This window comes from Aptenodytes forsteri, unplaced genomic scaffold (assembly GCF_000699145.1).
Source record: "Aptenodytes forsteri isolate BGI_AS27 unplaced genomic scaffold, ASM69914v1 Scaffold2, whole genome shotgun sequence".
NCBI lineage: Eukaryota > Metazoa > Chordata > Aves > Sphenisciformes > Spheniscidae > Aptenodytes > Aptenodytes forsteri.
Window position 1 is genome coordinate 2,556,453 of NW_008795695.1, and position 13,591 is coordinate 2,570,043.

Consider the following 13,591-nt stretch of genomic DNA (forward strand, 5'->3'; position numbering starts at 1 on the left):
AGAAAATACCCAATTCTGTTAAATTTAGTTTGGCAGACTGATACTGAAGAAATTTTCAGGGTTTTTTGCCTTTTTTTGGTTTGGCTTTTGATTAAACTATTAAACAAAAAATTTGAATCTGGTCTAATTCTTGCTTATCCAGGCTGATTACATGAAAGTACATCAGTTAATAGCAAAACTATTTCATGAAACTTTTCTCTTAATGTAATAATTGCCACATTAATATGTATGGAATACTACTTAGATAATGATTTTTTCTGAGCTTATCTTTTCTTTAATTTTTAGTATCAACAGGACTGAATACTTGTCGATTTTAGCAGGTTTTGAAGTTCTAGCACATTATGGGTAAAATTTGTCACACTGAAAAGTTAGTTTAGAGTGTAATACTCCCCACCTCTAGAAATGTTTGTCCTGTTGGACGTTCATACCAATTCTATAAAAGGAATCCAGTGAGCTTGGGACATTCAGTATACACTGTAGTTTGTGCTGAAGTTTTCAAAAAGGTGAAATATTTCACATACACAGAATAGACCATAATTATTATATTTCAAGACTGAAAACCCCAGATTCTTGAAACAGAATTTTTTTAAAACTTCAGAACACCCCAGTTCTCTACTAAGTATGATACTGAATGAAAATTTAGGTTATTTTTTTCTCTAAAAAATTAATCCTTTTTTTTGTCTGTTTAACTTTTTCTGTCTTGATTAGAGCTTGAAATTAACATGACTCTCTTTATCCTTGTTATTGGTTCATGAACATTTATCGACCAAATTTGTAAGATAATGGATGTTAAAGCACTACAGCTGCTTAGGGTGATGATAATGCTAGAATTCTGATTATTGAAGAGTACATAGTTATTTTGCATAAATAAGCTCTTCACCAATAACACTGGCTGTGTTGGATAGGTTATTCATAGGGTCATGGGACCATAAGATAGTTCAAGGTGGAAGGGACTTAAGAAGGTCTCTTGTTTCAACTTGTCTTTTGTCTGTCTGCCATACACCACTGTGAAGAGCCTGGCTCCGTCTTCTTGATGAATTCCACACAGGTATGGGCGGGTGGCTGTTAGGTTCCCCTGCAGTACTCTCTTCTGCAGATTGAACAAGCCTAGCTCCCCCCAGCCTCTCCTCACCAATTGTGTGACTTCCAACAGGTTATTCCCTCCCAGGTGCAGAACTTAGCATTTATCCTTATTGAATATTATGGTGTTCCTGTTGATACATTCTTCCAGTCTCTCTAAGTCAATGACCTCCTTCATGTCATTGATAAAGGTGTTTCTACACCTTGGTAGAAAACCAAGGTGTCATTGATAAAGATCCCAGGACAGAACCCTACAGTACCCCACTTATTACTGGTCTCCAGGTAGAGGATGACCCATTAACCACTGCCTTCTAAGCCTAACCATCCAACTAGGTTTTTACCAGCTTAGCTGTCCACTCATCCAGACTGTAACACCCTAACTTGATGTGGTGGGTTGGCTTCAGCTGGCAGCCAAGCACCCACACAGCCCCTTGCTCACTCCTCTCACCCCCAGCAAGACAGGGGTGAAAGTAAGAAAGCTCATGGGTCAAGGTAAAGACAGGAAAATCACCGGCAAATTACTGTTGTGGGCAAAACAGACTCTAGTTGGGGAATTTAACTTCATGTATCAACCATTAACATAAACATTTAATTACTGATTTGAGTATTGGGAAACAAAGAAGACAAATACTTAAACACTTAGGGAAAACACCTTTCTTCCCCTTTCCCAAGTTCCAGATACCTCTCCTTCCCCATTTCTAGTCTCCACTCCCCTTGTTATCACCATCAATGCAAGTTACACTCAGTCCCTTCAGTGAGGTGATGGGTGATGCAGGAGGTTGGGGTGAGGACATAGTGGCTTCTTTCTGCCATTCCTTCTTTCTCACTCTTTTCTTCCACTGCTCCTTCTGCCTAACTCATTTCCTCTGTTCTGTTGTGGGTTATCCATAGGCCACAGTCCTTTGGGGGTGTATGTGCTCTGCATGGGCCACAGTCCCTTCAGGGGTGTTACCAACTGTGCCATGGAGGACCTCCTATTGCTCTGGCCTTCTTGTTCCTCTGTCTTGGTGTTCTAAGAGGTGCCACAAACTCCTCCAACTGGCTTAGCTATGTCCTGTAGAGGGTCTGTTGTGGAGGTAGCTAGAACTGGCTATGTTTGTCACAGCACAACCTCTGACCTCCCTCCCACGGAAGTCACCCCTGCAACCATCCCCTGCTACCAAAACCTTGCTATTTATACCCAGTACACTTGAATATGAGAATATTTTGGGAGGCAGTGTCAAAAGCCTTGGTAAAGTCAAAGTAATTGCCACCCACTGTTCTTCCCTCATCCTTAAAAAAAATAATTTTATCCTAGAAGGCAGTGGAGTTGGTCAGGCATTATTTACCCTTGGTCAGTCTATGCTGTGTTCCCAGTCACTTTATTCTCATTGAGTTTTTGGTTTTATGTTCGTGTATATTTCTATCCCTTTTTCTATTTTTCTTTAATTTTGTCTTCAGTTTTAGGATGTGAGGCTGTCATCCTTCATGTAACATCTCTTCTTTATTTTGATTGTTTTCTCCACCTCTATATATACTCCAGTTCAAAAGATACAATGCTTAGCTGAAACTTCTCAGATTTGTTGAACAGGTTCTATAGTATAGAATGAGAATATAGAAAACCTGAAAATATAAAATTTAAACTGATAAATGCCAAAATGTATTCACAACCTACTTTATATTTTTCAGCTCTGCTTCAAGTTACAATTTCACTTAGCAAAGTTGAGCTCAGTGTGGGTGAATCCAAATTCTTTACATGCACAGGTATGTATTCATTTTACTTGTAGGTACATATTTTTTGTTAGATTTTCAACCTGCATAATTTGAAATGGAATCAATTAAACTGATAAATGCCAAAATGTATTCACAACCTACTTTATATTTTTCAGCTCTGCTTCAAGTTACAATTTCACTTAGCAAAGTTGAGCTCAGTGTGGGTGAATCCAAATTCTTTACATGCACAGGTATGTATTCATTTTACTTGTAGGTACATATTTTTTGTTAGATTTTCAACCTGCATAATTTGAAATGGAATCAATTGATTCATAATATTAACTTAAATTAGCATATTTTTGTATATTCACATTGACTTGTGAGAATTGTGGCTTCACATTTCCAGTCTAGAAACTATTCATTTCAGACTCTGAATCACTCAGTTTGAATTGTCTATATCAGTATAAGTAATTTATATCTGTTAGGATGCTTCTTTAGTTAAAATATTTTAACTTGTCTAAACTAAGGAGTTAAATAAGCTATTAGGCTAAGCTTTAGTATCCTCTCCAACCTAATGAGACACCCAAAGAGTCTTTTCTGGTGAGGCAGATATCAGTCAAGAGGAGAAGGGTTTACATTTGCAGCTGCCTGATGTGGATCCATGATATTGCTGAGTTGCCATCTTCCATTGACAATGACACATGGCCTGACTACACCGACAACCCAACTGACTGATGACTTGACCTGTTGATCCAGTGACTGCTGAACAGCCTGTTTCTTTCCTTTAAGACTTTATACCTTTCTGTGTTTATTTTTTTCCCTCTTGAATCCTTGAGCTACTAATTATCCTGTCTCAACAATCATACATCTGCCTGCAGTTTTGCCTTGCTTATCTTTCTACAGACTTTCTCACAACTCTCATAATTTAGCAATTCTCTGACATTGCATAGACATTGTGCATTGGGTAGGCATATACGTCGCGTAATGTCTACCTGAACTTCTAATGTTGGATTATTTTTTGCTTTTGATTGTAGCTGTTGGTGAGCCTGACAACATAGATTGGTACAATCCACAAGGAGAGAAGATTGTTTCTAGTCAAAGAGTGGTTGTTCAGAGAGAAGGTGTTCGATCACGTCTAACCATTTATAATGCAGATATAGAAGATGCTGGTATATATCGGTGTCAAGCAACAGATGCTAAAGGACAAACTCAAGAAGCTACTGTTGTTTTGGAAATTTATCGTGAGTAACATGTTATCAATTAACAAATGAAAGACTATGTTTTAAAAGCCACTGCTATTGAGAAAGTAAAGCCTATCAAAATACCTTCCCAGGCTCTGAACCTTATCTTCCAAATAACTGCATCTCCTGCAGTTTAGTTAATAGATATTATGACAAAGACTTAAATGAAATGGATGGCCACTTTGTAATATTGTAGATCACTTTTCCTTTGTATCTTAGAACGCCATCTTATGTGGATGCACTGTATGCCCCTCATGGAAAAGAGGAAATATGAGAAAAAAGTTATGTCAACCTAGTTCTTATTACAAATACATCTACAACCTATTACAAATATATGCATAAATAAAAGTGCAGGAAGTGCAATATATGCCATTAAAAAAGTGGAGTTTAGACTGAATTAGTTACTTTTATGTCAGTCTTTTCCTATTTTTGGCCTTACAATGGAATTTTGCCATAAAGCAATGAAGCTTAATGTAATGAGCAACCAAAATGCATTTCAATTACAAACAACTAAATGAGGAGTGTATTTGAGAAGTAAATACGTTCTATTGTGGTAAGAGATTATCTGAGAGGTTGGTTTTTTTTTTCAGTTTAGTTAAATAACTTTTCATTGTACTATATTCTTTAGATTGATCAAAAATGCCTAAAAGCAATACATTAAACAAGTACACTGTGAAGATATAAGGCAAGGTCTTTGTTGGTGAAAGGGTGGGATGTATGCCAGCAGCCTTTCAGCTGAGTTATTCTCTAATTTCATTGGAGAATAGTTTTTTAATATTCATAAAAATTGTTTGCGGATAGACTGAGCTCTAAGGAATTACAATGAGACAGAAAATACAGAGTAGAATCATAAAGCACTGCTTCTGAAAGGTACAGATAACTCATAACAAAAGACATACAATTAAAAAAAAATCTATTGATAAAACAACCATTAAAATGGTGATAGGAGTTTCAAGAGATTATATGATGGCTTGAAAGCTGGCAGTTCAAAGGATTCCAAGTTTTGTGGAATTCATTTGTATGATTAAAACTGCCAGTCACTCCATTAGCAGACTGCTGAGCAAGGTTGAAGTGTTTGCATGTGGTAATTTTAATAATTCTGAAGTTAGATAAACCCAAAGACCTACGCAAGAAATGTGAAGGTTTGTGGGAACTGACATGCAAAAGTTTCATTATTCATATTTGTGATGTATTGTAAGGAAAAAGCAGGATACAACAGTATATACAGAACCAGAACCACTCCTAGGGTCGGGTTCAGTACTCACTGATGTCTGTGAGGGTTTTTCTTTTGACTTGCATATCGTCAAATACTTCAAATATTTCATACAAATACTTTGTAAAAGTATACAAGAGATGCGTATAACAAAAGCATGCTCCCTCTGCTGTGGGAACTGTGTGGATTATTTGAGCCTGCATTCGTATCAATGCAAAAGGTGGAGGTGGAGTTGCATTTCTGATTTATGCTCTCCAAAGTGTCCTCTGAAACATAATTGGCAATCTTTGATCCTAGAGAACATAGGTTAGTTTGTTTCTTCTGTGTGCAAGAAAATCTTCCAGAATTTTTTGTCAAGCAATTGTTTTCTGCATTAGATCTTGTATGAGATCATGGGTTAATGCCATCTTGGACTTCTAACACTAAATTCTAATAATACTAAATTTATTCAACCCACTAATAAAATTAAATACCAAGTTTGGTTATTTGGGGTTGGAATAATTAAAAGCCTCATCAGGTCTAAAAAAATCTTGTTATTTCCTCAAAAAAACACTACAGATTCTTACGACTTAATAATACTAAGTTTTTCCATATAGTTTCCCACTGGCTTTTAAGATTTTATGTTTTACTCAGCTGATGGTTTTCACAGTCAGTGGGGCTAAAGGTCCACCTTTTAAATGAGACTTCTCCAAATAATTTTGGTGATTTTGATGGAACTTTTGGTGGAATAAAAACATGAGGTTTTAATTCAACAAAATGTTCATGAGGAATAAAACACACAAGAGAGTAAATAGACTATTACCCTGAATATATAGACTTCTAAAAAACTACAGTTTCAAAACGGTTCTGGAACACTGAAAACAATGAAAAATATATTCATAAGACATGCTTAGTTTATGTAAATAAAACAAAGATTTTCATAATGCAAAATGATTGTAAAATCATTTCTACAGACAGAGTGAAAGTCGTGTCCAGGACCATTTGTGTCTTATCTGGGAAAATTGTATTATGGAAATAATTCTGTATTATCACAATGAGAAGTCTTAATAGTCATATTTATCTGATTTGGTGTCACATATAATTTTAATGCTAAGTGAACTGGAAGACGCTTACTATATTCTGTTTTCTTCCTTTTCAGAAAAGCTCACTTTCCGAGACATAATATCTCCACAAGAATTCAGGCAGGGAGAAGATGCAGAAGTTGTTTGCCATGTTACTAGTTCACCTGCTCCCATTGTCAGCTGGTTGTATCGGAATGAGGAAGTCACAACTATTGCTGACAGTTAGTATTTTGGTAACTCTTTAAGTTATACATTCTAATCAAAATATTATTGTAAAAGAAGACTAATCACATTATAGTGGGGGATGGATTTTGATTAGCCCATCAGCTTAAGTAGAATTTAACCAAGTTCTGTGGTCTGTAGAGAATCTATATGCAATGGTTTCCTTCATGTATCATTTTTTTTCCGATTGGAAATTTTGTCTAGATGTAACATGAGGGTCCAAACACCTAAAAGATTGCTGGGAGCTCCTTTGCAGGAACTTTTCCTGGGTTGCCATGTATGTAGTTGTTGAACACATTTTTAAAACACACACAGATAAACTTCACTGTGCACACAAAGATATGACACTGAGCAAACACTGCATTGACTTTGGTATACTTGCACATTAGCTCAGAGACTTTCAGGTGGATAGGCTTTTTGCATTATTGTAAGAATTTACTTGTATGAGTGTAAGCTACCCTTTGAGTTGCAAACAACGGGGGATATAGGTGATCTGTTTAGGCTAGATTCCCTAACAGCTAGACTGATGAAGATAGGTGAAGATGAATCTCACCTTCCCAATATGCAAGTTCTAAGCTTGTAGAGAGACAATTAATTAGGCATATAGAATTTGTGTGATTTACCCCCTCAAAAACTGAACCATTTTTTCAGTGCTGTCTCAATAGTCTTCATTGCCTTTATGGAAATCAAGACTTTCCACATTTTCTGGAAATGGAACTAACATTGTTGTTGAACCAGCTTATCCATCTTCTCATAAGTCTTTACCTCTGCATGTACTAAAACTCAAGGTTGTAGTGTATGCACTTAAAATTCTCGTTCTTTAGAAATTAAATACTATTTTTGTTTCAAAATGAAAATGAAAAGTTATATTTGGTCTTTTATGAAATCACATACACAAATGTGGAGCAGTTGCTGGGGAAAAAAAATAGCTTGTTTGATGTTTCGGGACTCAGTCTTAGACTCCTCTCCATTATGAAAGAAAGTTTTGATCAAACTTCTTTCTCGTTAATTATATTCTATCCCTTCTGTCATCTAGACACAGACACTAAGAAGAAATAACAAAATTCTACCATTTGAAAAAAGATTTGAAATTTTGATGTATATAATTAAACAGTGAATGTAGGTGAGACATAGAAGATTTTGAAAAATAAGAACTCTGTAAACAGGATTTGGCAATTTAGCAAAAAGTCTTTTTCAAGGATGCAGCTCAGAGCTTGAAAAAGTAAAAGTGCTTCAAAGATCTCTCTCAAAAATTTTTATTATTGCCATTTTATTTGGTTTTCCAATCAATCTGGCTGCTATTAGATTAACAAAGGAAATAAAGCAACATTTCCTTTCTTTTTCAAAATCATACATTCTGAAGATTCTAAGTTTTTAAATTTCAATGCGTAAATTTGTCTTTTTAACCATTTTCTTTCACAATGCTTACAATGTGAAAAGGTAGAATGATAGAAACCAGTTTTAATTTAAACAGCAGAATACTTACCTTATGTTCTGATCTAGAGTAGTATCCAAGTAAGATCCCAGTCATGCTTGGGAGGAAGTGGGGTTTTAAATAATGTAAAAATAGGACATTGTGAACTTCGTGAGTTTTGGCAATGTCTGTATGAGTTTATAATGCAGGTGGAAAAAGAGTATACCCAAAGTCTTACAGTTAAGAATTTCTTTTCATGCTTTGTGAAAAAAAACATCAGTTTCATATTACATTTCCAGCTTCAAAATCTCCAGTGAATGATCAGTACCTGTAACCTATTTGCATAATTTTAAATTAAATAACATCAAATTTGTCTGTCATATTCTAAATGGTGCCTATCAAAAAAGAAGTAACTAATTATTCTTGTTGGGTTTTAGTTCATAGTAAGTTAAAATACTGAATAATTTCATATCCAAACTGAATTGTATATTGCAGTTTATTTGTGGGGCATGAGAAAACAGTTTCTATTTTAAGCATTCTAGTACTGGTGTTATAGGAAGACATGAGATCCTGTCACTGCTCTAATTTCATGGTTTTTCTGTTATATTCTTGACCATTCTTCTGTTGTATATGTTACAACTAGTAGGATTTTTGCAGCACAGATTTTGACTATTTCAGTTTTGCAAATTCTTGACAGTTACTAGTATCTATATTTGTATTTTTCATTTGAACAGAAGACTGATTTCTTCTCCTAGAAGGCCTGTGCACAAAATCAGAAGTGAAAATTTAAAGATTTTTGCTGTGTAGTAGGCCTATAGCTGAAATAGCTGTAGGTGAAATAGCCTTTCACAGCATTCTGAATTAGTTTCTGTATATTCCCAATACCTTATGTGCTCCACTGCTAGATCATTCTAAGATTTATAGTCTCTTTTGTGTTCTGCAAAGGTGTGAGTAAGAAACTGTGGGACTGGCTGGCCATGATTCTTCGGTAATAGAAAAAAACACAAACCCCAAAAACTAGGTGAACAATGACCTCCAAAAGTCTTTCTGGTCTTATGTTGTATGTGTAAGGTTTAATAGAGCAATATATAAAGCATACAGATCTGTGTGCGCGCCATCTCTATGTATCATGTTGTATTACTAGTTTATTCTACCACTTTGAACCTCCTGAGTGTTCCATAGTACATGTGAGTCCATCAAGATCTAACCTCTGCTGTTAAGATTTCAGTGCATTTGTTGACCCAGCTGGTCTATGCACAATTGATTCCTGCTGAGTGAGAATAGTATCTTTGTATACTTAGTGGCATTTTTACAGTGACATGAACTATTCTTTCACAAGCCTACCAAAGGATAAAACATGGAGAGCAATGATTTCTAAAAAGTCACACATTCAATTCACATTCCATTTTTTAAGTTTCCTTATAATACAATGTGTATTAATTTTGTCTGTATGTAGACAGTATTAGTGGTGGAAGAAGACCCAAAATGTTTTTCTTCTGTTATACCTGGTTTACTCATGAGAATATCTCCTGCTGTATCCATTATATTATTCTTCAGTGAAGGCTGAAACGATATCCAGCCAACACCTACAGTTTTTGTTTCTTGTTACTAAATGAACCCTCATTTTTTCAGCATTTTAAAAAATAAAGGTCATCTCCAGTCCTTCTTTTGTTCATCACACATTAAATATTTATGTCAAAAAAAAAAAAAAAAAAGGTCACCAATGCTTAAAGAGGGGCTAGATCTCACCTTTTCAAAACATTTGAAGCACAGCTCTCTGGGAATTGTTTAGGGACAGGAAAGAAAAAGATGATATAATTTGTATGTGGTAGTGTGTGAAATGGCATTAATGTTCAAGCATGACTTTAATAAACTAGACATAATTAGCGTAAATGTGTTGAGTCCATTGATGTCCTGTAAACCTCTATCAGGTGAAGCATAATTAAATTTTCTTTTTACGTTTTTCTGATAGAGTTCTTGGTAATGAAACAGAACCCACATGGCATGAAAAGCTGTTTTATTTGTAAATATGTATGCACATATGTTCTATGAATAGACTCTTAGTGTATAACTACATAAAAGCTTTTCTACCAAGTGTTGTTTATCACTGTTTTGGAATATCAGTGTTGTGTTGCGGGAAATCTATCATGCTTTAAAAATCTGGCAGAATCAAAAAGGAAAGCAAAGTGAAAAATGACACTTGGTTGCTAGTTAAAACTGAAAGCTAGTAAATCTCATCATCCTCCAATACTGAAAGGATGACACTGGTTCAAAAAGAACGAGAAAGCTGAATAACAAGTACACACGTTCTTCAAAAACCACATACAGTGAACTGCAGGAAGTAATTCTTCTCAAAAGAGTCCATTAATATTAACTAGTTATGGTGGGTTGACCTTGGCCAGCTTCCAGGCACCCACCCAGCCACTCTCACTTACCCTCCTCAACAGGATGCGGGAGAAAATGAGGTGAAAAAGCTCGTGGGTGGAGATAAAGGCAGGGAGATCACTCACCAGTTATCAGCACGGGCAAAATGGATTTGAATTGGGGAAAATTAATGGAATTTATTGCCAGTTAAATAGAGTTGGATGGTGAAACACAAAGACAAAATTAAAGCAACACCTCCCCCTCCTTTTTTGCAGGATCAAATTCACTCTTTCATTGCTGACTCCTCTACCTCCTCCACCCCAAGCAGTGCAGGGGAATGGGGAATGGGGCTTGTGGTCAGTCCATAACAGTTCCAGCGTGGGTCCTTCCCACGGGCTGCAGCTGTTCAGGATAAACTTGCTCCAGCATCGGGTCTTCCATGGACTGCAATGTGTATATCTGCTCCACTGTGCTCTGTCCTGGGGCTGCAGGGGGATCTCTGCTCCAGTGCCTGGAGCACCTCCTCCCCTTCCACCTTCTCTTATCTTGGTGCTTTCAGGGCTGTTTCTCTCATATTTTTCTCATTCCTCTCTCTCACAGTTGCACAGTTACATCATTGACTGAGTAATAGTGAATGAGCAAAGGAACAGGAAGAGGGAAGGAGAGCAAGCAAGCTGAGAAATGATTAAGCATAGTGCCGTAAAATGGGCACAAAGACAGTTGGTTAATCTGGATAGAGAGGGAAGAAGCATTTTCTTACTTATTTTTATTATAAATTGCTCAATTTATCTTTTTTTCCATCTCTTTAATCTTTTTGACATTCTATGTCGGTATTAATGAATATTCCACTCATTTTGCAATAATTTATAAATTTAACTTACATTTGATGACTCCTCAGAGTAAGTAGGAAGTTATGGATGGAAAATCCAGATTGAATTTTAGGAAATGGCAATGTATTTTGGAGTGGGAAAAAACCAAATTTGTCGGCTGACATTTTACTTTTAAATTGACAAATGTTTTGTCAATGAGCATTCTTATGGTACAGAGAAAGTATGTAAATATTACTCATTTAAGTTAGCGTTCCTTGTGTTGTCTTGATTTTCTAACACCACTTAATCTCTTACTTGCCTTTCTAGATCGATTTGCAGTATTAGCAAACAATAATCTCCAAATTCTTAATATCAATAAAAGTGATGAAGGAGTATACAGATGTGAAGGAAGAGTGGAAGCCAGAGGAGAAATTGACTTTCGGGACATAATTGTTATTGTGAATGGTAAGGAGTAAAAATTTTTGAATTGACTTCTTGCTTTACTTGATTATCATAACCTATTTTAAAATATATCAGCTTCTAAAAAATCCTGATTAAACTGGTTAATATAGTTGTCATGTCTGTTTAGTATTGTTTTCCTATAAATGTAATTGCTTAATATTTTTTAAAAAATCTACTACACTGTGTAAATAGAATTCATTGCATTTCATAATGTCAGTGTATATAAATATGTAAAAGCTGGAGCATTGTTTTTAATCATTCACAGAAAATTGACAATGCAAGACTTGAGTTTCAGATTATAATATATAGTAGTTCGGTTCAGCCTGTATTTTTCAGTGTTTTGTCATTTACTGTTAAAAAAAACCCACTTGGTTTTTCATAGTTATTCATCTTCACTGCATTGAACATATTTTATTAACTGTCCCAAAAGTCACAGATACATTTTATTAAGATTAACAGTATTACTTGTAGATTTTTAACATTTCATTTTTATGAGGAGTAAAATATATAATGAGTTATCTGAAATGTGGCATTATACATTTTATCAGTTTATAATAAACCTCGAAGAAGGAATATGAATGGATTAAGACAAGATGGAGCATTTAGCTCAACCTCTCTCTTAAATTCAGGGTTGACCTGTTGAAAAATAAATATCTCTTCATATATTGTCCAGAAAGGACACAGTTCCTACAGGGCATTTTTTAATCTATACATTCTGTTTAATGTCAGTTTTTCAATGAAACTACTTCCATCGTGCCTATTAGGTTCAGAGTTTTAAATGCTTTGTCCTTGACTGGTCCTTCTCGGCAAAGGCCAGTTTACAGAAGTCATTATGTAAGTTGAATTCTCAGTTAATTTCAGGAGAAGAAACAGCTTCTGGCACAGGTATTATTTAATCCATATAGTCAAGCAGCAATATGAAGCATAATTCTTTAGATTGTTGTAGATAGCACACAGACAGTGGCAAGCAAATGGGTGATTATCCTACATATTGTGATGGAATATAACAGTACATGTCCTATGCACTGTGAAGACGCCCAACAAATTGCTTTCCTCTCTGTGCATTGTGGTGCTGCATTACCTTGACTCCTGGTTATGAATAGTTCCAACAGTGCATCTGGTAGCATTTAAAATGCTGAATGAGATTTTCTTCTGCTGCTACTTATGTACATGGATATGAACCTCTATTCTGAACATCTTTCACTTCTATCTGATGTTTATATGCAGTTGAGCTGATAGCGAGCCTGTATTTAACCTAAAATGTCAGATTGCAAACTATGGTCTGACTTCACATCTTTTATTGGTGCATTATATCCACAAATTTGGTTCTTCATATGTTTATTATGACTAGACAAGAAAGCTAACACTCACTTACCTCTAGACTTCAGTTCACAGTGTTGGGAGGAGAAGGGGTTACCAATTGAGCAATTCTAACACGGTTGCTCATGTAGAGTGGTATCAATTAAGAGCTATTTTCTGCTTCATTTATAGGAATAAATAGGTTTTCCTACATAAAGCTGAATGTATTAAACTTGGCCCAAAATGACTTTTAGAATAATATTAAAAATCAGGAAGAAAGAAAAATTGTAGTGCTCTTTGGTGAAAAGGAAAACCTAGGAATGAATCAGATTCGGAAAAGAAAAGAAAAAACAGAAAAAAAAGGAGCAATCTGTAGGCCAGTTAAAGCTATATGGATGTATTTCCACCATGTCTCCTTTTCAAAAAAATAAGCAATAATGCTTACATTGGATGATAATCAAAGCTTCGTATAAAAAGAAAACGTTATCATGACAGTATTTGTATGTAGAAACTATTCAAATTTAGATTTGAATAAACTCAAATTATAAGTTTATTTACTTATATTGCAATAGTGCCTACAGGATCTATAGAAAGATCTAAGATCTGTACAAACACATAGTAAGAACCACACAAGGTCTCCAAAGCTGGATAAAGTGCAGCTAAACAACAAAGAAATAGAAATACTCACCCGAGAGTGCTGAGGGAGCTGGCAGAGGAGCTTGCCAAGCCACTCT

The 13,591-nt window shown here is 35.4% G+C and overlaps 1 protein-coding gene across 1 annotated transcript in view; it reads left to right on the forward strand.

Annotated features, from left to right (window-relative positions):
• Positions 1–13,591, forward strand: part of NCAM2 (neural cell adhesion molecule 2) — a 156,168-nt gene that overhangs the window by 493 nt on the left and 142,084 nt on the right. The window contains exons 2-5 of the mRNA XM_009283059.1: positions 2,749–2,823; positions 3,807–4,013; positions 6,365–6,508; positions 11,424–11,561. Of these exons, the coding sequence (XP_009281334.1) occupies positions 2,749–2,823; positions 3,807–4,013; positions 6,365–6,508; positions 11,424–11,561 (564 nt within the window). The remainder of the gene's footprint in view (positions 1–2,748; positions 2,824–3,806; positions 4,014–6,364; positions 6,509–11,423; positions 11,562–13,591) is intronic.